This window comes from Curcuma longa, chromosome 11 (genome assembly GCF_044706935.1).
Source record: "Curcuma longa cultivar G26 ecotype Majalengka, Jawa Barat chromosome 11, ITB_CL_G26_1.1, whole genome shotgun sequence".
Lineage (NCBI taxonomy): Eukaryota > Viridiplantae > Streptophyta > Magnoliopsida > Zingiberales > Zingiberaceae > Curcuma > Curcuma longa.
Window position 1 is genome coordinate 12,490,347 of NC_133871.1, and position 27,495 is coordinate 12,517,841.

Consider the following 27,495-nt stretch of genomic DNA (forward strand, 5'->3'; position numbering starts at 1 on the left):
TAGTAATTTTTAAGTCCATTTAAAAATTATTTTCACTTCAAACCCTGTTTGAATGCAATTTCACATTGAAAATATAATAGTTTCCAGATGCTCACTCACCTAAATTATTTACTTTTAACCCTAATAAGCTGATTTCAGAACTTGCAACAATATTCTCATTCAAAATTTTATCTAAATCTCATCAAAAATAAAATAAAAAAAATCAGGTAAAGCAACGTATGGAATTTAGTGTAATAGTTTGTCAAGAAGGTCGAAAAAAGATCTGTAAGAACTCCATGAAATTTAGTGTAATCTAATCTCTGCATAATAGTAGTTAGTCAAATAGAAATCTTGAATGCCATAAATCAACAACATGTTTGCCTCTAGTCTAAATACACAAAATTTAGCAGATTATATTGGAATTTATCCTCTTTTCAATATTTCTTTTTGCACTCTTCGCATTAGATTTTTCTGCCACGCTGAGGAAGCTATACAAGGTTGATCCAGCAACTGCACCGATCACCGGTGCAACTACATAAAGCCAGAACCTATCGAACTTCTGCACTGCAATTGCAGGTCCTAAGCTTCTTGCCGGGTTCATGGAAGCACCAGTCACTTTGCTGCAAAAAAATGATGAATTAAAGAAAGGAAAATATATGGGCCGAGTGCGTACATCTTATTCTTCCACCCCTATAAAATAAAAATGATACTTCAGCAATTGACTTACCCAGCAATGAGAACGTCAACAAAGACTGCGGCTCCCACTGCCACTCCTGAGAGCTCCTTGACCTGTTAACCAAAAGTTATAAGGAGCCAACAAAGTTTAGCTTTTGGAGTCAACTTAACCACTACAAAGATATCTTTTCCTGAAAGTACTGAAAGCCACACCGCTCTGCCATCAGCAGCAGCACCACTGATAACAAGCATCAAGATGAATGTGAGGGTGATCTCCCATGCAATAACTTTCAGATTGTTTGTGCCATGGGAAGGAAGAGTAAGCATGACTTCTGCTGGATTTCCATAAAATAAACATTTTAGTGTGAAACTAGCAAGGACTGATCCAAACACCTGCGCCACCATGTAGAGTGGAACCTGAAGGTAATTGATACAAGCTAAGATCAGGTATATTTTCAGTTAGAAAATAAGATTTAGTTCACTCTTAGGATTGTTGATGGTACAATAATCCAGGGGAGTTTGCCAGCAACCGCAACAGCAATGGTCACTGCAGGATTGAAATGTGCACCGGAGATGTGGCCAAATGTGTAGACCAAGGCTGTTATAACTACACCCCAAGTGAAGGCTACACCAAGTAAACCGATGCCACTTAGGCTCAGGGCGACAAAGGCTGATCCACATCCTATAAAGACTAAGATGTATGTGCCAATGAACTCAGCTGCAGAAAAAAGCTACTTGTCCTGTGAATACAAGATCAGATTGCTAATATGATATCAGAACACGAGATAATAATCTCATCATCATGTATAAGACCGTAATTGGATAAATTAATTCCTTTTCTATTAGATCACCAAAAATGAACCAATTAAGCAAAAGAGAAGCTTACCTTCTGTAATTTTGATGGCGTGCTCTGAAGCCTATCATCAGGATGCTGTTTTACTTCCTCTGCATTTGAACTCATACTTGATGAGGAAGGTGTTAAATAAGCTTCAGAAGAATGAATCACCTGTGACATGTTAATGCACTAGCAGAAAGCTGTATGTTCATCTTCAAGTCTTTCACCATCTTTATATCCTAGCCAATTGAATAATAGATGACTAGCGTTCAGTAGAAACTTTTCATTTACTAATATGAGAACAACTTTTGAGTCCAATATTAGTCTGTTGAAGAAACCTAGATTAGACTAAACTAGGCCAACAAGAAATCAGTTAAACTAATTTCAACATGGCAAATCAATACTGATATGCTTTGTGATCCAAGCTTAGCTTCTAAACAATTTAATCTTGGAGCATTGCTTAGAGTTCATAGAAAATTGGTTAACCTTGGAGTTATACAAGGGCTAATAGACAACACATGCAGATACTTCCTATGTTTCTTTCTCTTGTTTTAACCACTGAAATTCACACCAAACTATGTTGACAGATTGTCTCATCTTGGTAAATATTTTGAGGGACAGATTAATTTCTTGCTGGCACCTGAAGAACTTAAGATAATTCTTAGCATTACCAAACCAAATTAACTTAACAAGACAAGGGAAGAATGCTGAAATGTAACAAGACAAAACAGTCACATTTTATAAATGCAATTAAAATTTCCTAATTAAAATATAGTTTTGTTTGCATTTATATTATTCAGAAATAATACTCAGGGACCTTATTACTGACGACACACTTTCTTTCAACTTTAACATTCAAATGTTGAAAGTAAAAAAAATAATAATAATAAAGAATAATTCATACAGGCATAACATGATTTGGAAATGTTCTAGCGCAGAGGGGACTAACACAACTCTGCAAACTATATACAATGACAAGAAAATGAGGTGAGAAAGAGGCAAAGCCACCTCTATATAAATTAAATACATTAATAATAGCAAACTGCCTAGATGCTCCTTATTTGTTGGACCACTGGAATTCAATTTCAAGGTTCCGAGGGCCGCTTTTGCTCTCAGGCAGTAGTGTATACTCTCCAGAAACTGTTCCTAACATAACCACCCGGTCAATCTGGATTGTCACTTTTCCAAATGAACTCTGTTGAATTAAAGGGAAATATGTCAGGCATTTAACTAAAAATAACAGCAGCTTGATGATTTAAAACAAGTCATCAAAAAGTGAGAGTGGTTTTGGACGTATGCTTATGTTAGTTTACTACCTTCCCAAGTTTGCTCTTGTTCTTGCAAGAAATATGAAGCTTTTGCCCTTTTGGAGGACTGTCAAAAGCCCAAGCAAAAGCCTCATCCCATTCAGGTGTAGGTCCAGTTGACACCACCTGATGAACAGCAAATGACAGTTAGAAGTGCCAAATTCTAGAATTTTCTGAATAATGTAAAAATCATGTATCATTTCTCACTTAGGGGCCTTTGAGAGACATCAAGGAGATTTTGAAGATTTTTAAATTCCTTGAATCCAAGAGGACTGCCTCCTCATAAACTACTGCTAAAACATAATTGTCCCATAATACTTCTTAGAAACTTAAATCCAACTGATGGACTTTGCAATGGAACAAGGTTAATTTGCAGAAAATTAGGACAGAGTATAATTACTGCTGAAATAGCTTTTGGTCAACACAAGGGGCAAATTGTTTTCATACCTAAAATTTCTCTTCATAGCCTTAACACTGAAAATTGTGGAGTTTCATTCAAGAGAGTGCAATTTCCAATTAAATTATGTTTTGCCATGACAATAAACAAATCCCAAGGCCAAACATTAGATTATGTTGGTTTGTATCTAAAAGAACCTGTTTTCTCCCATGGTCAATTATATGTTGCTCTTTCAAGAGCTAAAACTACTGAAGCTGTGAGGGTTCTTATTATTCCTCCTACTTTTGATGAAAAAAAAAATGACACAAAAACAAGTAATGTCAGAACTCTTCTTTTTTTTGTGTGTTAAGGTTTGTACCATTTCAATAACATTATCATGTTTTTGCTCATGCTTCAAAATTAAAGATAGTAAATTTACTATTTCATTTTTCTAATATATTTTTACACCAATTTTTTTTAGTGTCATGGCTACTGTTCCGATTGATAAGTTGACAAATGATGATCAACCTTGGGTGGCTACTATTACTGTTGAAGAAAAACTGAACCTTATTCAGTCTATGAAAAGCCCTACGAAATTTCAAAAATTTATTTTTTCTGATACTCAGGTAAAATTTAGTATTCAATTTCTTCTTTAGCAAAATTCATATTCCTTATTAGATTGAATTTTTTTTATTTAGCAAATCATATACCTCGTTTTGTTATATATGCTCTGTTAGATGTAGTTATGTTTTATCAGATGTGTCTACATACAAATTTTTCCTAATTGTAACTTTCAAAATTAACGCTGCACAGGGAGCTAAGGTTGAAGGAATCATGTTTAATAGAGCAATTGAAACAATGGCCTCGAAACTCCAACCTTATAAAAAGTATCGCATCAGCAATGCTCAAATTAGAGAGATCAAAGATCCAAAATATAGACCAGCTAATGTTCTGATGCAATGGGTAATAGGTGTTGATACAGTTATTGAAGAAATCGATGATGATATCATTGTTCTTCCAATCAAGTATGACTTCACTCCATTTCAAGATCTTGGCCAACATGTCGACAAAAAAGATGCTGTTGTTGGTGAGCAATAATTAACTTTTATCCCATTACTTTAGAATTTAGTCTTTCTTACAATATTTGGTATACACATTGTAGATATCATCGGAATTGTGGTTGAAGCATTTCCTGTCAAAGCTGTATCAACAAAACATGGCCCCACTAATGTCCAAAAGTTTCTTCTAATTGATGATAGGTATGTTGAGACAAGTTTTGATTTACCATTGTTTTATTAATTTTGCGCACTTTTATTTTCTCCATATTAACTGTTTTATTCTTTTTCCTTTCTGTAAAGCATACATTCCATAATGTTATCAATTTCGAAAGACTTTCTTGTTAATGAAGGGACAATTCTCTTGAACGAAGTGAAAAAATTTCCTATTTTGATAGCACGGCGACTTCGGGTGTCCTATTTCAATGGTAACACCTTTTCTTATTAACTTGCTTCTTTTGCTATATATAACTATTTGTCTTTTATATCCAATTTTTAATCAACCAATCAATTTCATAGGGATTGAATTATCTACACATTTCAACTCAGTTTTGCTTGTTGACCCACCTATTGCTGAAGCTATGCGTTTGAAAAATTGGTCAGTACTATATATCTTATTTTGCCTCCCTATAAAAAATAAAACATTATATTTCTTCTTCCTATTTTAAGTAACATGTTAATTTATTTGTTTGTTATTAAAGGGTAAAGAGAAATAGAAAAATGATTCAAGACTATGTCATTGGCAAGGGCACAAATCAGCATACTCACAATGTGACCATTCCTACAGATAGCAACATTACATTGCTTGCCAATATTTTGCCATTTCAAAAGGTAATTATTCACTTATCCATCCACTTTTAGAGTAATCTAAAGTTTTTATGCATGAGTAACATAATTGTTTGCTTAAAGATAATTGCTATATGGAAAAATTAAGCTTCAAGGAAATTCCTATTCTATTGTTTGTTCATGCATGATCAGGTAGCTCTTATCAAGGCCAAAATAAACTTCAAGGAAATCATCCAAAAATATTACTATATGGCATGCAAAAAATGCTTCCACGCAACCACAGCTGCCTATCATTATGAATACACATGCAATTTCTGCAATGAAAAGCAATTAGCTGAACCAAGGTAGTTCGATAGCATTTTCTTTTTCCTATATATTGTTCTAATTTTCTACGATCATGTTTTGAAATATTTATAGATGTCAGTTTGAGGTTAATTTCTTATATATTGCTCTAATTTTCTGCCATCATGTTTTGAAATATTTATAGGTGCCGGTTTGAGATTAATCTAAGTGATGAAAGTGGTGCCATTACAGCAACTCTTTTTGGAGAAATGACTGAGCAAATCTTAGGCTTAACTGCAACAGAAGCTATGAAGACACCTTCAAAAGTTGGTTATATTTTTATATCTTATTCTTCTTTAAATGCTTTTTTCCAAGGTTTTTTTTCCTTTCAGTTATCTATGTGAATTGATTTATCTATACTTTGAGATAAAAATTTTTTCTTCATAATCAATGTTCAAAGTTTATTTTGAAATCTTTCTTCTTCAACTAGAAAATGCCTTTTGGTTTAGTGTTATCTCTATTTTAAAGAAACAAGACAGTCTTCACTTGTGGCAAATTTTATGAAAACTTTGTTTGTGGCAAGCTTGTAAGAAATACTTGGGAAATTTTGTGTCTTTCTACCCATTTTATCATGAGGCTAACCAACTATTGGCCCCATTTATATTTCTATGTCTTTTGGCCTTTTAACAACTAAAGTGTGTTGTTAAGACTTGATATCTTGGTTATCATGTGATTATATTATGATTAAATTATGGTGCGCAATTTTAATTGTCGCATGTTCATATTAACAAAATTATTCAAATGTAGACAAGTCTTTATATACATAGCTTTGTATTTATAATATTAACTATAAAACTTATAATCAGAATGGATCATATTTCACTTTCATGTTGTAGCAAACCAATCAATGCATTCATTTACCGGTCAGTAAGAAATATAATTAGTTTGCTTATGTTTTTGGCAGATGCATATTGATAGTGTCCATTCATCTTTGGAAACAAAAGAATATATAATCCAGATCAAACCTTCAAAACAAAAGGATAAAGAATCGCAGCACAAATACTCCATTGTATATTGTGTCGAATACAAGCATGTGGAAAAGTCATCAAATCTACTGACTCATCCAATTTGTGAAAGCTCAGGAGTGTTAAATTCCAAAGAAGAAAACCTAAATATTCAGGAGTATGCAACCGATGTTACTCTGCCATTGCTCTCTCCAGGTAACATTACTGACATTGTTGTACTGTATAATTAGTTTAGCTAAACACTATGCTTGTCTTGAAAATTTAAGAGATTTGTGACACATACATTCTTAAATATTGTTGAATGTTCTAGACACTGAGAAATGCTTAGACGTGCGCACATCTCTTACTGAAAAATTTAAATTTGAAGAGCTGCTTCCGATGACGATAGTGAAGAAAGAAACCCCAAAAGACGCAAAGCCTAAAGCATAGCATCGCTTTTCTAAGGTTTATGAAGAAACTTTTGTTAAGTTGATCTTTTTATCAGGCTGATTTTGAGTGCTTCTAATGGATTCTTCATACATGAATGTGTTTAGATGTAATCAGTTCTTCATGACTGAAGAAACTAAGAAACTTTTGTTTGATACAATGTTCATGAAAAAACTTTTGTATACTCTTTTGTATGATGCATCCTGGTGCATCCTTGGTGCATGAAGCATTTGCTTTTGCTTGCTGCCCAAAGGTGTTGGGAATTTTAGAGCGAAGCAAAATTGTGCTTATATATGTAATTGTCTGTCCTGGTCGAAAGACAAGATCAATCATTGAAATTTCCGAATTCTGGCAGTAAACTAAGCTCAAAAGTTCCTTGGCACCCAAAATCTTTCTGGCAACTAGGCGAGGAGGGGCATCTAAACACTTTATAAATAGCCCATGCGAAAGCATAGGAGAGCTCCTGGCATAATAGATTCACGACTATGGAAGCCTAACGAGTGGTAATTGCAGTGTAGGTTTAATTCATCCACAAGGTTTGTATTTATACTTATATTTAAGCTACCAATCACAATCATGAATACCAATACTTATGGCACACACCGCGCATCGCGCGGTGCATGTACCACTGCTAGTAATTTTTAATGTGTGAAGCTAGTATTCATGATGTAGCATGAACAATAAATATGATGTTCACACTATCACACTATCATATCATCATATCCTTACTGTTCATGTTACATCATAAACAGTAACTTAATATTCATATTTTTTTTCGTGTGAACAGAATCATTATTTGATGTTCATAGTTTTTTAATATAAAAACACAACTTCATATTATCAAATGAACTCAATTGTCCCACATCATATTTTTGTTTTCCGATTGATCAAGACATGATAAAATTACAGATTTTATTATGCGCAGAAAATTAACATGCACATCGAAATTGTAATTCACCAACATGAATCTGAATAGAATATGCATATTATTTGTTTTTTCTCAGAGATATAGGGACATAATGCATATTAAATCTATTTAACTTTAAATACATTGATCATGCAATATTATCGAATAAAAATTATAATTATTTATAATAATTTTTTATTAATTTTATTTCGACGATAAATATTCTTCCTCAGTGCTTCGTCAATTCTGCAAACATGTAGCGAACACTGTTCCGAGAAGTGCTTCCGGCCGAAGGCGACTCGGCACAGCACGTCGTTGGTGAGCTCGGTGATCCTCTCGCTGACGCGCACTGGGACTCCGGCGGCGGCGCGAATGCCAGAGACGAGGAGGGAGACCTCCTCCTCCCTACCGGCGCGGATGACGGAACTAGGGGACGGACGCGTCGGAGGCTGAGAAGGTGGAGGACGCACACGCGTTGGCGAAGGCCACGTCGAGGAGCATAACAGGGCCATGGCGGTGGGCGAGCGAGGCGAGGGAGCGGTGCTGTAGAGCGCCGAGCTGATGGAGGTTTCCAATCAAAGGTAACCCCGGAGGTGAGTTGGGGAGGAGGAGATTGTTGCCTTTCCGTCGGCCGGAGAAGAAGACGAAGGAGAGGAGGAGGAGGGGGAGGAGGAAGAGCAGTGGCCACAACAGAGCCAGCTGCATGGAAACCATATCGCTTTAGCCTTTAGCCAAGCCTACGAGATTGCCTCTAAATATATAGTTAGGCATTTATTGAAATGAAGTAAATGTGCTGTTTTGGACTTTTGCGTTGCAAATGTCAAAGTGCTCGCCAAATGAACGCGGCAATGTCGGCCGATTTCATTTACGCGGCAATAGATTATGATAGAACATAATTATTAAGGTGGAGAAAGATCAAATTTTCATAAAATTTAAATAATATTTTATTTTATCATGATCAACTATAATTATTTTATTTATTTCTTTAAAAATAATAGTGGAGTAGATCATATGGAACCGTTAGAGTGGTGGATTCCACCTTATGTTGAAAAGTTAAAAAGATAAATTTCGGAGCAGACTTATTAAAGTAGACAAGGATCGAATTTCGGAGTATTCTTTTTACAAGTTTGTTAACACATAACATACTTTGATAACTTATAACATAAACAACTCTAAGAAATTAGATAGATCGCTACTGCTCTCATTAGGATAGACACTAGCTCAGTAGTAATCAATATAATCCATATCTTTCTTGACTCAACTAGGACATTTTTAAACAGATCGACTTCTTGATTCTTTGAATTTACATTTGGATTATCTTCTGGATCCATCTCAATATTTTTATGATCCTCTCAGGGAGGTGGTCCAAAACTATCTACATTGGCTAGATGGTGAAGTAGTTCTTTTTTCATCTCCACATATGTGATATGCCCTTCATAACGCCTTCATACATGGTGTGCTACTTCATTAAGGTATTTTGATAGAGATTGAAATAAAACTCAGATTCGATAATTACCCAGAATAGAAAAAATTTATTGTTCGAGTCTCTAGAAAAATTTATTAAGTCTTTCAATGTGTCCTCTGACTATAAAGATCATATACTATCTCCTTGATAGTTTCCCTCAGTTTATTTCGTAATACATTATGATGAGTTATTGTGTATATTGTCTGCACCTCTGAAATTTAAATCAATAAAATTAATACAAAACCGACTAACCAATAATAAAACTGGCTCATTCCAATTCAAAATATGCATAGAACCAACACACAACACATATACAATCAAGAAAAAATAAATTGTCTTGTTGTTTAGGAGTTCTAGTCTACTGTCCGATTAGCTACTGAATTCAAATTTCAAATGGTCTGAGTGTGATTGACTCCTCCCAAGCATCCCGAGCGCTATTGCGCGCCCTAGTCCAATCAAAAACACTCCTCAAGTTGAAGTAAAATCCGAATAGGTACATCTTGGATGACTGGGTTAGCGCCCCTACTCGGCAAACTTGAGTCATGTTGTTAACTGAGTCCGAGTACCCACTCGATATACCTGAGTCACTCGATTTATGAACAATGTCGACTCAGTAAGTCAGCTGAGTCTAAGTTGTTTAAATTTGAATTAGAGTTTCTTTCAATCAACCACTCGGTACGTTAGATATGCACTCAGCTCGTTGAATATCCTTTTTGAGATTCTGAGTCCGAATTATGTTTGTCAATTTCAAGTGAGATTTAGTCAACTCTAAAGTTGGAACTTGACTTTTGTGATTCTAGTCCGAGTCGAATTTATCATCCCATGTCTTATTCGACATCCTCGTATACTGAAGCCACTCAACACGACTCGATAATCACACCAAATCAATCGGCATTTGTGCTCTCGAGTGTCAAAGTACTCAGTAGTATTCGATTGATCGAGTCCAAGTAAATTGCCAAGTCTCGAGTGCAAATTTAACCCTCATAGTTAGAACTAATTTAATTAGATTTCTATCTAAACTCTTATTAAGAAAAATCCAAGTCCAATCCTATTTCAACCCAATTGATTGAAGGAACGAAAGAGTAAAAAAAAAAAAATGATATTTCATTCCTTATCGCAAACATACCCATGCATTTTAATTTTTAAATGCAGTTTTTTATCCATGAATCATATTGATCATCAATTTTTTTTTCCTTCGTGTGAACAGTAGGATTATATTCATGACACAGCATTTTTCATTTTTTTTTCGTGTGAATCATTATCGAGAGAAATGATATATAGTATGAGAAAATACAATATAAAATCAATATGACACTCCCAACATGACTATGAACTTACTGTATAGCCGTGAGACTCATATATAGTGTATCATATTAATTTTATATAGTATTTTTTTCATTCGGTATGTTATTGTTCTACATTTGATGTTCATAATTTTTAATGTGCGAAGCCTAATTCATGATGTTGCATTAATATATCGTTACTGTTCATGTTACATCATAAACAGTAATTTAATATTCATATATTTTTTTTCGTGTGAGCAGAATCATTAATTATTTGATATTCATAATTTTTTATATAAAAACACAACGACATTATGATGCAGTATGAATAGTAATTTGATGAATAGTATTTTTGTTTTCCGATTGATCAAGACATGATAAAATTACAGATTTTAAATGCTCAAATTTTTACATGCACATCGAAATTGTAATTCACCAACATGAATCTGAATAGAATATGCATATTAGTTTTTTTTCTCAGAGATATATGTACATAATGCATATTAAATCTATTTAACTTTAAATATATTGATCATGCAATAATCATAAAAATAAAATCATACATTAAAATTATAAATATTTATAATAATTTTTTATTAATTTTATTTTGACGATAAATATTCTTCATTCAAGTTTGCGTAAGACACTTGGTAGATCTCCAAAAAAATTTTACAGTGTTTTCTAACACTCTGACGCGCACTGGGACTCCGGCGGCGGCGCGAATGCCAGAGACGAGGAGGGACACCTCCTCCCTGACGGCCCGGAACGAGCGGACGCGTCGGAGGCTGAGAAGGTGGAGGACGCACACGCGACGAACGTGCCGCCAGAAGTCGCCGTGCTTGGCGAAGGCCACGTCTTGGGAGCGGTAGCAGAGGCAGTCGACGATCGCGGAGTCGGGGCGGGCGGCGAACACGAGGTCTTGGGTTTTCAGGGTCTCCTCAGCAGCTGCGGCGGAGGAGAGGACGACGACGGGAACCGGACGAGGCGGAGGAGCATGACGGGGCCATGAAGGCGGGCAAGCGAGGCAAGGGTGCGGTGGGGCTGCGCGCCGATCTGATGGAGGTTACCGAAAAAAGGGAGACCAGGAGGCAAGGTGGGGAGATGCTTGTCGGCATTTCGACGGGAAGAAGAAGAAGAAGAAGAGAAGTAACCAATAAAGAGACAGCTGAACAGTGTGAAACGTACACGTTCGATGCAGTAAGCAGGACAATAAGACACTCAAAAAGGAAGAAGAAGAAGAAGGCAATTTCTTTTTTCCATTTTTAATAAGAAGAACACTGATCTTTCATAGGCACAAGCATCTAATGATCTTGCATAATATGTACCAATCGAGTAAGGAAACCTCTTCACGCAAACAATTTGAAACAACTTTTTAGCGTACTAGATTCTGAAAAGACGTTCGACAAATTTATTAGATTTGCAGTTTACAATGCCCTTAATTATCATAAACTATTTATAGCATAATCACGTTTAGAGTTCATCAGAGGCTCCTTAGGCTGCTGCTGCATGCATCCGTCGAGGCTTTGCTACAAGAATCAAACTCGACTTCTTGTGCACTGCAACCCCAAACACTTCGTCCATGTCCAGCTCCTCCCCTCTCTTCCCGTTCGGCAACTCCCAGTCGAAATGACACAGCAAGTTTGCCAGAGCAAGTCTGGCAGTGGCGATGGCGAAGGTGCTTCCGGGGCAGCTTCTGCGGCCTGCTCCGAATGGTAGCAACTGGAAGTGCTGTCCCATGAAATCGACGGCCGCGTTATCGTTCAGGAACCTTTCAGGAATGAACTCGTCCGGCTGCTCCCATGAATCGGGATCCCTCCCGATGGCCCAGGCGTTGATTACGACTCTGGTGCCTTTGGGAATGAGGAAGCCGTGGATCTTGGCGTCGTCCGTCGCCTCGTGGGGAACCAGCAAGGGGAGAGGCGGGTGCATTCGGAGAGCCTCCTTGATCACCGCCGTCAAGTAATCCATCGTTTCTACTGTCTCTTCTGCGATGGTTTTTTTGGATCCGACGATTCTGCGAATCTCTTCTTGCGCGATCCTCATCTTCTGAGGATGTTTGATGAGTTCCGCCATTACCCATTCTAATGTTGTGTACGTGGTGTCAGTTCCAGCGGTGAACATATCCTGAATAGAGAACACAAATAGTTGAATTCAGCAAGAAGAAGACGACGAAGAAGAAGGTGATTTTGGTACCAAGATTATGCCCTTGACGGTGTCTCTGCTGAGCGTAGCGCCCTCTGCGGCCTCCGACGATAGTAAAATGTCCACGAAATCCTCCGCCGTCGCGTCTGCACCGTCGCCGTCGCTCTTCCGTCTTCTTGTCTCGTGCTCCACGAGCATTTTTTCGATGAACCCGTCGAATTCGAGCGCGGTCTTGTTTACCCTCGCGTCCAACCCGCTGAGGTAGTCAAGCCAACCCAGCGACGGTGCAAAATCTCGGACCGGAAACTCCGCCAACAGCGTCATCAAGTCCGCAAACATCTTGCGTACATTCGTCCCGCCGCCTAATTCCAGGAACCGCTTCCGGCCGAAGGCCACCCGGCACAGCACGTTGTTGGTGAGCTCGGTGATCATCTCGCTGACGGGAGCCGGCGCTCCAGCAGTGGCGCGGACGCTGGCGACGAGGAGAGCGACCTCCTCTTCCCTGATGGCGCGGAAAGAGCGGACGCGCCGGAGGCTGAGGAGGTGGAGGACGCACACGCGGCGGGCGTGCCGCCAGAAGTCGCCGTACTTGGCGAAGGCCACGTCCTGGGAGCGGTAGAAGAGGCGGTCGGAGATGGTGGAGCTGGGGCGGCTGGCGAAGACGAGGTCGTGAGTCTTCAAGACCTCGGAAGCAGCAGAGGCGGAGGAAATGCAGACGACGGGGAGTCGGCCGAGGTGGAGGAGCATAACAGGGCCATGGCGGAGGGCGAGCGAGGCAAGGGAGCGGTGCTGTAGAGCGCCGAGCTGATGGAGGTTTCCAATCAAAGGTAAACCCGGAGGCGAGTTGGGGAGGAGTAGATTGTTGCCTTTCCGTCGGCCGGAGAAGAAGACGAAAGAGAGGAGGAGGAGGAGGAGGAGGAAGAAGAGTGGCCACATCAAAGACAGCTGCATAGAAACCATATCGCTTTAGCCTTTAGCCTTTAGCCTTTAGCCTTTAGCCAAGGTAGATTGCCTCTATAAATATAAAGTTTGGCATTTATTGAAATGAAATGAAATGCCAAGTAAATGTGTTGTTTTGGACTTTTGTGTTGCACATGTCCATACAAAATATATAAATAAATAATTCTAATACAAACACATCATATCAAAATTTTGACACCGTTACCGGGGACTTATTTGATTGTTGTATACTTTAGACTGTATATTGATGTTTTTATTTGTTTATTCACTTCATCTGTTTGTTTATTCATCTGTTTATTCTTTGATTGATGATTTATTGATTTATTTATTCGTTCATTCATTTATTGTAATTATTTCATTCTTCTATTCTAATTATTTGAGGGTGTTGGTTTTAGTGCCATTAAAGTTTGGTTGTGGCTTTTCAATATGGGAGAGGTGCACGAAAGTGTAGGAAATTACACTGAGTCCCTAGGATCACTTTCATCGATGTTGACTGGATACAATTGCAGAGTTGAGAACCCAGGGCGATCAGGAATCAAGGGACTCCTTTGGCAACAATCCATCTTCCCGATGGAAGGGGAGTAATCTATCTCTTCTTATTTTTTTCTTTCTTTTTGTGTATATATTTGTTCAGTTTCTTTTCATTCTACTATTTTTCCCACTACTAGAAAAATGTTAATAGACAACGCGGAAAAAGCGTTGTCTTTGTGGGTTAAAAAGCGTTGTAAGAGGCCCTGTTGTAAAAGGGGTCCCTCAACAACAACGCTTTTTAAGCGTTGTCTTTGTTAACATCGACAACACCTTCGCAACGCAGAAAAAGCGTTGTAAATATTACAACGCTTTTTGCGACGCTTTAAAAACGTTGTTTTTAGTAGGTATGACAACACATTTTGCAACGGTTAAAAAGCGTTGTAATTTTGTTACAAATTGCTTGGGGTTTGCAACGTTTTTAAAAACGTTGTCTTTTGATTTTTTTTAGCAGTAAATAAGAAATAACACAAAAATCACATACAAAACATACAACTTATATTTACACAAAAATCATTCTTACAGCAGGTTCATACCACAAATTCATAACATACAGCAGGTCGATAACATACAACTTATACAAATTCATAACACAAATTCAAGTTATAACTTCCAACATAGAAGCTCCATAACAGCAGCAGGTCCATAACAGCAAGTGCATCACCAACAGCAACAGAAATATCATTACAACAGGTCCATAACAGCAGCAGGTCCATAACTTCCAACATAGAAGCTCCAACAGCAGCAGAAATATCATTACAACAGAATATCCTCCAACAGCAACAGAATATCATCACAACATTAGCAGCACCAAGTAACAGCAAGTGCATCACCAAGTATGGACACAACATTAACATCACCAAGTATCAGCAGCAGAAATAGAACAGGTCCATCTGTCAAATACATAGCATAGCATCACCAAGTATGGACCAACAACAGCAGCAGAATTAATCACAAACAAATATATATATTATAAATAAATGGAATTATGGAGATCAGCATTCCATACCTACTCATAAATATGATCTTGTATACAGTCTGCCACCTCTGAACGCACCTCATCAATTTCTGCCCGAGTGTACTCAGCTGCCTTAAACTATGAACACACATATAGATTAAGTTAATTGGAAAAACAATCAACACTGACTTTGCAAAATGATAAATGGTTTATTTGAAGTGATTTGAACAAGTACTATTGATCGTAGTCCATCTCTTTCAATAGTTTCAATTTCTACAATAATCTGTCTCATAAATCTCATCACATAATAACCACATTGTTTCCCATCTGGTTGTCGAGGTGCCTGTGGTAATTGGACTCCACTATCAGTTAAAAGACAAATACACACATCAAGACCATATCAAACATAATTACACATACCTGTAGTATTTCCCACACTGGTTTTTTCCGACCTTTCCTTCCCTTGTTTGAATTAAACAATCTCAAAGCCCTACATACGTTAATAAAATATGATATATTAGTGTTTTAACATGTGAATGAAATGCCCAATCAAATTACCCAGTTTGGCCTCACATTTCCATAATATATTTCCAATCTTCATAGCGCATTCGATGACTTAGAGAATCCAGCACATAAACAATCTCCGTATAGGGTTCAATGACAGTGAGAATCCAATGACAACTGCACATAAACAAATAATTAGCTCATCAATTAAATAAGTTATCAACAGGGAGAAATTGCAAGTGATGTATTATTTACAACTGATCCGACATTACATGGGACCAAAACTAGTTGATCTACTGATGCAGAACTCAACCTATCTGCTAACACAGTAGCCCTTTGGTTTAACTGTTCAAGTTTTCCCTTTTTGTCACGTGTAGGTGTCATTATATATGGGATGGTGTGTGGATTCACGAATCTGAATTTTCCTTTGATGGTATCTGTCATCATGTTTTTATAAAGATGTCTATACCAAACCGGTCCACACAGTTTCACCTCCCGCACAAGATGAACAGTTAAATGAATCATTATATCAAAAAATGAAGGGGGAAAATACTTTTCAAGTAAGCACAATATTAAAATAAGGATAGTGAGAAAATTACAAAAAATTTGCTGCATAAGGTCATCTAACTGTGCTCACCAAGTAAGAAGCCATTCGTCGCACTAAAACATGTGATTTTCCACAATATATATATATATATATATGAGTTCTGTTAATTGGAGACAGTGAATGTTCTATTTCCTGAGGCACACGTCCAAAAGATGAAGTTCTTCCTAGCATTTCTTATGAGATGCTTGATCAAGTGATGCCTAGTTTAAATTTCCTACCTTTGGAAAAGAACCTTAATCAGTTCATCATTCACCTAGCTGCTTTCCAAGCACCTTCAAATAATATCACTCAACATAGGTCAACCTTAACACACACACAAATTTCAGTAGAGGAGAAGGTTGACACTTTGCTTGTTTGGAATTGTAAAATTTCACAAAATCTGGAAATCTAATTCCACTAAATTCTTTTGTTTGGAAAATAGAACAAAAAAATTGGTTGAAATGTATTGAGAATCTATGTACCATAGATTATATAATGTAATACTAAATGTGTCCAAAATTCCACCATTCCAAGTGTGAGTAACAGGACTTTAATTGTTATTTTCATACTTAAATCCAAACATAGGAATTAGTATCAGACGTAAACATCAGCAACGCCACTGTGTAAAAGGATGTGCTACTATTGGAGTGACTTTAAGTATACAATTGGGAACATGTAGAATCTTCTCTAAGCAAGTCAAGTCTCTTATAGGGGAAATCGATTGTAGAAAAAAAAAGTTTAAGGATCGTAAGAAACGAACAAAGCAAACTCAAATCTAATCGTGACGGCTTAGAATGATAGTTATCATGAGAAAGAGAAGTGCGCTCACGGCTCACCTCCAAGAATCCCCCAGTATCCGCGGCGAGTGCCTGCAGTGATCTCTCAGCTTCATTTAGCTTAAGCCCGGCCTTGCTAGCCACGTCGCCAATCGTGACCCGCGCGCCATAATAATCCACTGCCTCCATGGCGAGGTTGCGCAGGTCGGATGGGAGCTTGTCCGTCTCCACGATGCTGCCAGGACGGATTCCCGCCGGCACCTGGAAGCTGGCTCGGACGGATGGAGTCGGGATCCGGGAGGTTGGGCATCTGAGAGCGATGCGGAAACGAACCGACGAGTGGAAGGAGGAAGAAGAAGAAGAAGAAGAAGAGAGACCGGTGCGGCGGGTGGAAGCTCGGAGGAGGAGGAGAAAGGGTTTGGAGCAGAGGGAGCGCGACGTGGAGGCGGTGGAGGAAGAGGAGGAGATGGAGATGGAAGCCATGGATTGGAGGAGGATTAGGTCAGATTTGGGGCTCAAACCCCCTTATCATTTCCACCTCTTGCCAACGTCGAACAGAAGTAGTGGTCAAAAACGAAGCTACCAATCCCTCGACTTTTTTAATTATTATTATTATTTTTTATTTCAGATCTCTAATTCTTAGAATCTATTAATTCAATCTAGTTTCATTAAAATTGTTCATTTGTCAATGGGATAAATCGAAAATTTTTATATTTTAATCGGATTTGGGTTGAATTAAATTCGATCAGGTTTGAATTTAAAATTTAAATTTTTTTAAAAATTAGATTAAATTTTATTTTAAAAATTAAGACATTTTTTTCTCATTTTGATCGGATTATATAGATTTGAGTTGGTTACGACGCAGCAGACTTGCAGAAGAGGGCAAGGGTTCAAATCTTGACGAAGTCAGGCAATATCCTCCTGCGTCGTAACCAACTGTACTTTTTCGATTTACTTCCTCACAGATGGTCGTGGGGCCGATCGTGCGGGGTCGCTAAGGTGGCGGATCCACCTTTCTTACAGAAAAGTTTAAAATTTTTGGATTGAGTTTGAATTTATGTTAAAAATTTTTAATAATATTTGTATATCCATCCAATTCTATCTAAGGACCATTGCTACTTTATTAATAAAGTTGTTTCATTTGCTTTTTTTTTCATATGATTACTTCATTTGTCAAATTTTAATTGGATAAGATTGTTATTTTTTTATAAATCATATTTCTAACCAATTTAAATCAACTCAAAATACCTGGATATAAACCCTCAACGACAACCCTCAACGACAATACTTTTTAAAAGCGTTGTCTTTGGCAAAAAAATCCGCTAAAAGACAACGCTTTCGACAACGGTTTTTTAAAAGTGTTGTGGTTGACCCAAAATAAACGCTAATAGACAACGCTTTCTGAACAAACGTTGTCTTTTGATTTTCAAAGACAACGGTTTTGACAAAAAACGTTGTAAATTGAAAAACCACAACGCTTTTGCTAAAAACCCGTTGTCTTTGGGGTGTTGTCTATTAACATTTTTCTAGTAGTGAACACATTCCGTTATTCTTTATTCATTCATTCTTTTATATTAGTTTAGGTTATCAAATAATCCATGCTCTTGTTGTCATTCCTTTTTCCTATCGTCTCTTTCATTCTTTCTTTGGATGTGGGAACTCTGAATGCTGAGATGAGAGTTTTGCCCGAGACGAATAAAAATTTAAATGTGGGGGGTGTGATTAGAGAGTTCACCATTGACAAACCAGCATTTTGTTAATAGATAGGTTGTTTATTTTTTTGTTTTGTTTGTATTTTTTTTTTTGTTTAGTTCATTTGTTTTAGTTAGGTAAAAAAAAATTCAGTTGAAAAAAAAAGGTTGTTTATTTTTGTTTTGTTTGTATTTTATTTTTTTTGTTTAGTTCATTTGTTTTAGTTAGGTAAAAAAAAATTCAGTTGAAAAAAAAGCAAAATCTGTAAAAAAAAAAGTGAGAAAAACAAAAGAAAAGAAAAAAACATATTCAAAAAAAAAGAAAAAAAATTCTGTTTTGTTGAATAAATAAATAAAATAAAAATAAAAACAAAGTTTAAGTTGGTGATATTCATTGGATAGTTGGTAGGAAGTTTTTGCAACTTTTATTTCTCCTATTAGGAGGTGTATTGGATATGTTTTAGAGTGTAGGAGAGGTTTAGAGTTGTTTTCTTACTACTAGCTCACTCCACACTAGCTTGATTTTATATCTATTGGGCATTATTTCCATTGACTCATCAATGACGTAGGTCATTATTCCCATGTCTTCCACCTACATTCTTTATATTTTTTCTTTACACATTGTTTTCTTTCCCTACTTTATCCATATTCTTTCCACTTGTATATCTTATTCTTTTGCAATAAATCTTTGTGAATTATACTATCTTATGCATATGATAGTAGTGGAGATTAGAAGATGAGCAAGTATATGGTAGTACATGAATCATAGGTAGCTTGAGAGAGATCCACTTTTTACATGATTATGAGGATGAACACCACATTTTTTTATACTGTGAGGTTTTTTGTAGTCATCATTCTCAATTTATTTAGGGTGGATTGAAATTGCTATTTTGTTGAACCATGTATGAATTGAATTCTGAATTGCGTGGGTTTCTAAGATTTGACATTCTTATTTAATTGGTTGTTACAATTTTTTAATTTGATTGATATTGTTAGGGTGGAAAATAATGTATATTAGTTTACTTTCACGGGACGTGAAAGAATAAGTGTGGGGGATTTGATAACTGACTATGTGACCGGATAGATTAGGATTAGATTGGATCGATTTGGACCGCATTTCATATCATAAATAGGAATTTGGGCTATTTCTTTATTTTGGATGAATTTATAGTTTTTATTGTAAATTGTATTAAATTTTGGGAATTTATGGATATTAATTTATGCATTTGATTTTTATAGGAAATTAGGATGGAAATAATTAATTTTTAGAGGTTCAAATTGGATAAAATCAATTCTGGTTCGAGTTGGACTCAAATAGAATTCAATTAACTCAATTAGATTGGAAAATCAAGCTAATCGGGTTCAATTTGAGTTTGGCCCGATTCAACCACTTCAATTCACAAGCCCGGTCCAGTTTCAAGTTTATTTAATCAGCCCAATAACTTGACTCAATCTGCCCATTCCAAGCCAAAAGATCTGGTTCAAGCCGGTTCAAGCCAAGCTGGTCAAAATCAGGTTCAAATCCATTCAAAACCGGTTCAATCACACGGTCTGACTCAATCAAATGGTGCCGGTCTGGTTCAATTTCAATTTGGTCCGGTTCAAGTGCGCGGTTAAAAGGTAATAGCCGGTTCAGCGATCAGGGAGCTCGAAGTTTATGGTTTTTCTTTTCTTCTCTCGCGACGCCGTCCCCGAGCTCCTGTCGCGAGTGCCTCTTCTTCCCCGACCGCCTCCTCCGTTCATCACCTTCATCTCTGATCAGCCAGAAGGCGGCAGCCGGCGTCAACAGAGGGCGATTAACTCCAACAGCACCGCAGGGGAGACGCCGTGGGTGATTTGCTCCGGCGCTGCTCCTCTTTACCATTCAGGTCTCCAGCCGCCGTGGGTGGTTCGCTCCGGAGATGGTGGCCGTCGCACCCGCAGCAGTGATTACGGCGTGGGTGATTTGCTCCGCCAGATTCCCTGTCTGACCGCATCCATCAGAGACCGGCACGGGACACCGGGCTGAGCTCTGGTCGCACTTTCCACCGAGGAATGAGGTAAGGGTTTCTGTTTGGTTTCTAACTCCTGTCTGTGGTTTGCAGCAGGAATGGAGCTCGACGGTGGCTGATTCCCTTCTTCCCCGATTTGAGCTCGTCGGAATCGGCCAGTTCCGGCGACGCTCGACCACTCCCTGTTGTTGTGACTCGTTCAAAATGGCGTCAAGCTTCTGTTCTGTGCTGATTTGGGTCCTTCCATCCATCTTCACCATTCCACACTGTCACCGCTTCCTCTGTTCTTCTGTTCCGAACCGTAAGGGAAGGAACCCTAAACCCTAACCCTAATTTGTTCAGTAAATTATTCTATTCATGTTGAATCAAAATCCCCATTCACTGTGTATATGCTGTAAACTTTCACCAGAATTCCTAATTGTCCCCTGACCTTAACACCAATGTAAATACCTAACCCTAATCCCTAACCATTGTTTTAACCCTAATTCTAATTGTAACATTAACTGTAGTTTAATTGGCATCTTCTTTAATCACGTTAGTTATTCATTTAATCTGTTGATGTTGTTGTTTATGTGAATAAAATGACGAATGTTCGGTTAGCTTTGAGGAATTTGCATGAGATGTTGTGTCACCTGTTTTGAAATTATGTGGTTCATATGTGTCCCTTTGGACTTTAACTGAAGTGGTTAGGTGTTGTTGGATGATTATATGATTTGTTGATGTTTTGTTGTTGAATGCTTGAAATGGACTTGTTACTTTTGTTATTGATGGGCTTATAGAGTGTTCTTTGATATGTAAGGGAATTGCCATGAGTTGTTATGATGTGTATCGTTAGGTAAGTTGAATGTGTGTAGTTGTTGGGAAATAATGTTAACCGATTACGTGATAGGTAGTGTTTGGAATCATATGTAAATGAATTTTGTAAATCTGATGTGTGTTATGAATAAATCATTTTGTAGGTTGTATGTTGTATGCATAGAATTTTGTGGTATGAATTTGTGTTGTATACTTAATGTAAGGCTTGTGTAATTAATGTTGTATGTGGTTGTAGTTTGGAATTATGTTCATGTTGTATATTGAATTTGTGTTAAATAATGACATTTATATAATAAGTTGTTGGATGTTGTATTTGTGTATTAATGTATTATTTATTGTCTGAATAATGTGGTAATTGTGAATTAGTGTTTGTTGTATAAATGATGTGTAGATAGGATGGAGGATTTGATTCAAATTGTAAATGACGTAGATTTAAGATTCTTTTGTTAATTGTAGATTCAGTTGTAAATAAATGGAGTTGTAAATAGTTAAATAAATCCCACACCAGGTTGTCTAGGATAACTTCCATCATTGAATCCGAGAGAGAGATGACTCGGACCTCTTTATACTACTTTAAACGATAGTTAGGAGTTTGGTAATAAAATAAATAATTAATTTTGATAGGTGTAAGTGACAAATAAATAAAAGAGAAATATATAAATAAATAATTCCCATACAAACACACCATATCAAACATCCGATCCGCCGTTTGTAATTTAGCATATGCTAGTAACCATAATATGAAACGATGCTTTGGTAATATTTTCATCCTCCAAACAAATGGCTCCCAAACCACCGAAGGTCCTCTTGGTTTGAAGAAATCATATGCATTTTTAACCCCTTTCTTTCCTCCGGCAAACCACTCTATCATTTTCATGTTTGCCTCCCCAACTCCATTCATTCCACCCAAGATTTTACTCCGGATATTCACAAGCCTCTTGATAAGTGGTGAATCAGAAGCTTTAACTTCCCATTGCCAAAATTCAACCCCTTTGATGTCATAATGATGTGCCCATCTTACCCACAATGAATTCGTCTTGGATTGAATCTTCCATAAGGTCTTACTTAATAAAGTTTCATTCCATGCACTAAGATCTCGAATACCATACCCCCCTTCATTTTTTTGATAGACATAAGAAGCCCAAGATATAGGAGGGTATTTAGAAGATCATACGAACATTCTACAAATAGTTTGGACCTTATCAATGACTCCAACGAGGATAGAGAGAATAGATAACCAATAACATTCTATCCCTTGTAATATCATTTTTATCAATTCCAATCGTCCGACATATGAAAGAGTGTGCTTAGGCCACGCATTTATCTTACTTGTGATTGCCTCAAGTAATGGACCATAGTTAGCAATTCTCAACTTCTCTACCGCTAGTGGAATACCCAAATATTGAAATGGAAACTACCTTTTTTGAAACCCAATGAGGTTAAGTAATCGGTTCTTCACTCTATCATCCACACCAACAATATATATGTGGGATTTCAATGGATTGACCCTCAGCTCCGCTTCTCTTCCAAACATATCCAAACAGTTCGCTATATGCTTGATTGAGGTCTCATCAGCCCGGACAAATAACATGAGGTCGGCATAAGCAAGGTGCGTTATGCCAACCTCTTTGCATATGGGATGATGGTGAAATGATGGCAGCGAGGAGATGACCTGCATTCTTCTAGATAACACCTCAATACATAATCCGAAAAGTAAAAGGGATAAAGGATCACCTTAACTGAACCCGCGCCTCCCACTAAAGAACCCATAGAGGCTACAATTGAGGGAGATTGAATACGAAGTCGTGGTTACACATTCCCTAATCCATGCACAAAATCGTTGGGGAAATCCAAAACTAACGAGAGTGACCATAAAGAATTTTCAATCTACCGTATCAAACGCCTTCTTCAAGTCCACCTTGATTATATACTTTGGTGAAATTTTTTTGTGAGTATATTTTCTTATGAGAAAGATATTTTATCCTTTCGTGTTCAACATTTTTCAACTTAGTCTAATAATTAATATTATATTTTGGATCATGATGATCTTAAAATTAATTGATATAAATAAAAAAAATCAATCGCCCTATCACTTTTGATATTTCAGAATTGTAATTTAAAGGTTGTTTTAATTTTTTTGCATTTTTCAAAGTACGCACTCAATCTAATTTTCAAAATATCATTTCCATCCATTTCAGATTTCACTCTTAAATTAAAATAAAAAATAATTTTTTTTATTTAAATCAAATTAAATTAAATGAAATCAAATAAAAAATATAAAAATTTAATTATTTCATCAAAGATTTTTGAAACAGATGACTCTGTAGAATTTATTTTTTAAATAAATATATGATAATCTTCTAAATTTATCTATATTTTTATTTTTAATTCTAGAATAACTTCTTGAATTTATTTATATAATCTTTTAAAAAATAGTTTTTTAAATTCACCCATGATCAAATGACCAGTTATTCATGATCTGTTCAATTTTATTCTAAATTTACATTATTGCATTCATCTTCTAAATTTTGTTAGGAATCGGAAGATGGCTAAAGAGGGGGGGAGTGAATAGCCTCTCTTTGAAATGATTTTTCTCCTACAATCGATTAGTACGCAGCGGAAATAGAAAGAAAAACAACTAACAAAACAGGGAAGGAACTAATACAAGGATGTACGAGGTTCGGGGATAACTTGCTCCTACTCCTCGGCGTGTCCGTAAGGTGGACGATCCCTTGATCTTCGATAGATCACACTCCGGATGAATCCGGCTAGATAATGCTCCTTCTCGATGGAGTGACCTCTACACAATCAATCTCAAAGATATGTATTAAGCACAGAGATAAGAAAGAGGTTGAGACAGTTAACAGATAAGTAACTTACAGCACGATTGCCTCAACTTAACCACAACACCAACACCTGAGAAGATCAGAAGATTCACTCGAGAGCAAGAACACCAACACCTTGCAGCACCTCAGGCGAGAACTCAAGTAAGAGCAATGAACGCAAGTAGAGAATGCACAATTCACAGATTCACAGATTTCTTCTTGAATTGCTCTCTGCTTCTCCATCCCCTTCTTTTTAAACTTCCTTTTCTTCTGCTCATGCAAGCACACCTACTGAACCATCTGAGCCCCTCTGAATCCTCCAGCACACTGAAGTCATCCTCCTCCAGCTGCCAGGTGAGTTCAGTCGTCGTGCCAGTAGCCGTTTAACCAGAAATTGGCTATCAAACAAACCTGGTAAGATGGAAAGTCAATCCTTGACTCTCCTCATTGTTCCTTTATTTGAATTTGAATATCTGCAAACTCAGAGATTCATCAGTAACCAAATCACAACGAATCAAATATCAGAGCAGAAATCAGAAATGCGCCAGAAGTATGAACACGATAGCCATAATCGATCAAGATATTGATGGAATCGATCACCATCGATTCTAGCATGACTTAATCGATCAGACGATCGATTAAGACTCAATATAATCCACGTGATCGATTAAGTGTCACAACCTGTTTTCTCAAAAAACTCTGTAATCGATCAAGTGATCGATTACACTCGTTCATAATCGATCAAGCAATCGATTATTATGGGTTTTGTGGGATATCCAATTTCTCACAGAATGCTCTGTAATCGATCCGGTGATTGACTAACCATCTTAGCCATTGGTTAATCGATCCACCCACCGATTACATTGAAGTGGATTCGATTCTCATACAATCTGATCATCTGGTCCATTCGTGTCTCACCCGAGCCAACCACAATGGACAAGTATTCAGAGAACAGGCTCTCAAGCCTCCTCTGACAATGATCCGGTCTGGAGTCAAGTTACCAAGCCTTCTCCGACCATAATCCGGTACAAAGAACGAGCTACCGAGCCATCTCTGACCTAATCCGGAGAACGAGCTCCCGAGCCTTCTCCAACTTCATCGGGTACAAAGAACGAGCTACCGAGCCCTCTCTGACCTAGTCCGGAGAACGAGCTCCCGAGCCCTCTCCGACTTCATCTGGTACAGAGAACGAGCTACCGAGCCCTCTCTAATCTAGTCCGGAGAACGAACTCCCGAGCCCTCTCCGACTTCATCTGGTACAGAGAACGAGCTATCGAGCCCTCTCTGACCTAGTCTGGAGAACGAGCTCCCGAGCCCTCTCCGACTTCATCTGGTACAGAGAACGAGCTCCCGAGCTCTCTCTGACCTAGTCCGGAGAACGAGCTCCCAAGCCCTCTCCAACTCCATTTTTCACAAGTGACAGTCGACAGATGTGGTAAGATCAGTCGACTGGCACTAAGTTATTACATCTGATACGCCTCATCAGTCGACTAGATTTAACTCCAGTTGAGTTGTTTTTGGAGATTAGTCGACTGACCTTGAAGGCCAGTCGATTGATGACAATCAAAAGGTATAACGACTCGACTTGAGCTTCACATCAGTCGACTGAAGGTGATGGACTCGACTGGATGTGTTCATCAGTCGACTGTCATCAACTCTGAGCAAGCAGAAGATAAGATGACTCGACTGATCGACCACATCAGTTGACTAAAGGCAAAATCAGTCGACTAACTTAAATCTGTGTCAACATCAAAATAACAATCGGGATAAACTGCATCAACAAATTTATCCATTTTTTAATTTTAAAATCTTAATAAAAAAATTATAAAATTACAAAAGAAGATTAATAAAAGCAAAAAAAATAAGAAATTTGTTTTTATATTTATTTAGTTTTCTATTTTTTTAATAGCAAATTATAAGAGAAAACAAGAAAGTGAAACAAAATTAACAAATATTAAAAAGAATAGTTTGGTCAAAACATCACTACTTTGATGTGCTTTACTTATTTTAGGATCCCAAAAATATTTTAAGTTATCAATGAGTTTTGATAGTCAAAACTGATCGATAAATCTAAACATATCATATTTCGTCCAAATAAAATTTAATAGGTTCCTTTTACTCTTCTAAATCTCCTTATGCTAAAAAAAATTTCATAACCCCTATCTGTTTAAATAAATTTTAAAAAAAATAATTTCTTTTCTTTTAATATAGTTTTATATTTGGATATGGACATCTCTGATTTATTTTAGGATAATATTAATAACTTTTAATTTTTATACTCTTCTAATCTTGTCCATGTTAAAATTTTAAATTTTTAAAAACATCTAAGCCATTAATAAGACTTTATTAAAATTTATTGATGGGCCTAAATAAATTAATTTTAGTTTAAATTTTTATTTAATCAATTCTTTTCACTCTCTTGAATCTTACCCTAGTGAAAAACTCTTGATTTAAGACTCCTATCAATTTAGAAAGTCTTCTTTACTTTCGGTATAATATCATATATGGATCTAAACACCTCTAAACTAATAGCTTCCTTTGACTCTCTTGATCTTATCCATACTAAAATTTCAAGATTTTATAGACATTTAAGTCATCAATAAGTTTTGGCTAAAACTTATTAATAAGAGTTAAAGGTAAAAAAGATTAAATTGTTTAAATAACTTCTCCAAATTGATAAAGTTCATGAGGTAAGAGTTTTGGGACATAGTAAGACTTAAGGGAATGGAAGGAATCTATTTTATCAGGTTTAGATTAAATTTGACTTATTTAAGTGAGTTTTGATTAAAAATTCATTTATGACTTAAATACTTCTAAAATCTTGACATTACAGTTTGGATAAGATCAGGAGAGTACAAAGAAATTATTGGTGTTGTTCTAGAATAAATTAGAAATGTCTATATCTAAAGATGAGACTATGTAAAATTGAATTTTTTAAATAATTTCGGTAAGGTCATGATAGGGGTGTCAGAAGGAACCAAACTTGTGTTATCTGCAAACAAGTCTTTTTTCGAGCGGCGACGCCTCAGGCTAGTGTCAGAGACTCATAGTTAAGGCTAGGGTCTACCCTGGGGTGAGGTGGAGTGACTGAGACAGTACTTAGAGGTGAGGTTGGCTGAGACGATGACAGCCGAGACGAGGTTGTCTGAGATCGAGTCGGTCGAGAGGAGTCGCTGGCTGAGACGGAGCCGACTAAGAGGAGCTGCTGGCCGAGACGAGGTCGGCCGAGAGGAGTCGCTGACCGAGACGGGCCGCTACCGAGATAAAATCAGCCGAAAAGAACCGTTAACCAAGATGGAGTCAGCCAAGAGGGGCCA

At 37.1% G+C, this 27,495-nt stretch overlaps 4 protein-coding genes and 1 long non-coding RNA gene across 8 annotated transcripts; 1 reads left to right on the plus strand and 4 right to left on the minus strand.

Moving 5' to 3' along the window:
- Positions 1-382: 382 nt before the first annotated feature.
- LOC141839125 (nodulin-26-like) lies at positions 383-1,669 on the minus strand. The gene is made up of 5 exons (XM_074726793.1): positions 1,541-1,669; positions 1,158-1,385; positions 868-1,071; positions 707-768; positions 383-599 (listed from the first exon to the last, which is right to left on the minus strand). The coding sequence occupies exons 1-5, from the start codon at positions 1,667-1,669 to the stop codon at positions 383-385; spliced, it is 840 nt and encodes a 279-aa protein (XP_074582894.1).
- A 682-nt stretch (positions 1,670-2,351) lies between these two features.
- LOC141839130 (uncharacterized) lies at positions 2,352-2,918 on the minus strand. The gene is made up of 2 exons (XR_012602681.1): positions 2,806-2,918; positions 2,352-2,684 (listed from the first exon to the last, which is right to left on the minus strand). It is a non-coding gene; the product is annotated as an uncharacterized LOC141839130 (long non-coding RNA).
- A 631-nt stretch (positions 2,919-3,549) lies between these two features.
- On the plus strand, positions 3,550-7,169 carry LOC141839122 (replication protein A 70 kDa DNA-binding subunit B-like). 2 transcript variants are annotated; one of them, XM_074726790.1, is made up of 10 exons: positions 3,550-3,798; positions 3,986-4,259; positions 4,335-4,431; positions 4,531-4,655; positions 4,747-4,825; positions 4,929-5,058; positions 5,206-5,357; positions 5,501-5,621; positions 6,260-6,515; positions 7,102-7,169. In XM_074726790.1, the coding sequence occupies exons 1-10, from the start codon at positions 3,658-3,660 to the stop codon at positions 7,107-7,109; spliced, it is 1,383 nt and encodes a 460-aa protein (XP_074582891.1). In that variant the 5' UTR covers positions 3,550-3,657; the 3' UTR covers positions 7,110-7,169. The 2 variants fall into 2 exon arrangements, with proteins under 2 accessions (XP_074582891.1, XP_074582890.1); XM_074726789.1 differs by lacking the exon at positions 7,102-7,169 and having other exon boundaries at positions 6,260-6,565.
- A 4,598-nt stretch (positions 7,170-11,767) lies between these two features.
- Positions 11,768-13,503, minus strand: LOC141839120 (cytochrome P450 71A1-like). Its single transcript, XM_074726786.1, has 2 exons — positions 12,595-13,503; positions 11,768-12,525 (listed from the first exon to the last, which is right to left on the minus strand). The coding sequence occupies exons 1-2, from the start codon at positions 13,501-13,503 to the stop codon at positions 11,893-11,895; spliced, it is 1,542 nt and encodes a 513-aa protein (XP_074582887.1). The 3' UTR covers positions 11,768-11,892.
- A 1,009-nt stretch (positions 13,504-14,512) lies between these two features.
- On the minus strand, positions 14,513-17,376 carry LOC141839127 (uncharacterized). Of its 3 annotated transcripts, XM_074726797.1 has the most exons (6): positions 16,916-17,376; positions 15,563-15,670; positions 15,410-15,479; positions 15,225-15,332; positions 15,041-15,127; positions 14,513-14,924 (listed from the first exon to the last, which is right to left on the minus strand). In XM_074726797.1, exons 1-5 carry the CDS (start codon positions 16,969-16,971, stop codon positions 15,041-15,043), a joined length of 429 nt encoding a protein of 142 aa, XP_074582898.1. In that variant the 5' UTR covers positions 16,972-17,376; the 3' UTR covers positions 14,513-14,924. The 3 variants fall into 3 exon arrangements, 2 of the variants coding, with proteins under 2 accessions (XP_074582898.1, XP_074582896.1); XR_012602680.1 differs by lacking the exon at positions 15,225-15,332; XM_074726795.1 differs by lacking the exons at positions 15,225-15,332; positions 15,410-15,479; positions 15,563-15,670.
- Positions 17,377-27,495: the final 10,119 nt, after the last annotated feature.

Bases quoted from the DNA above. Each gene is read 5' to 3' on its own strand.
- LOC141839122 (XM_074726789.1), top strand. From the start codon at position 3,658: ATGGCTACTGTTCCGATTGATAAGTTGACAAATGATGATCAACCTTGG. The intron at 4,432-4,530 runs GTATGTTGAGAC...CTTTCTGTAAAG, and splicing joins TTTCTTCTAATTGATGATAG to CATACATTCCATAATGTTAT. The intron at 5,622-6,259 runs GTTGGTTATATT...TGTTTTTGGCAG, and splicing joins CTATGAAGACACCTTCAAAA to ATGCATATTGATAGTGTCCA.
- LOC141839127 (XM_074726795.1), bottom strand. From the start codon at position 17,338: ATGGCTTCCATCTCCATCTCCTCCTCTTCCTCCACCGCCTCCACGTCG. The intron at 15,128-16,915 runs GTGAGCCGTGAG...GTGTGTTCATAG, and splicing joins ATACTGGGGGATTCTTGGAG to TTTAAGGCAGCTGAGTACAC.
- LOC141839125 (XM_074726793.1), bottom strand. From the start codon at position 1,669: ATGTCACAGGTGATTCATTCTTCTGAAGCTTATTTAACACCTTCCTCA. The intron at 1,072-1,157 runs GTACCATCAACA...AATTACCTTCAG, and splicing joins GCAAACTCCCCTGGATTATT to GTTCCACTCTACATGGTGGC. The intron at 769-867 runs GTGTGGCTTTCA...TTTGGTTAACAG, and splicing joins CTGCTGCTGATGGCAGAGCG to GTCAAGGAGCTCTCAGGAGT.
- LOC141839120 (XM_074726786.1), bottom strand. From the start codon at position 13,503: ATGGTTTCTATGCAGCTGTCTTTGATGTGGCCACTCTTCTTCCTCCTC. The intron at 12,526-12,594 runs GTACCAAAATCA...TTCTCTATTCAG, and splicing joins CCGTCAAGGGCATAATCTTG to GATATGTTCACCGCTGGAAC.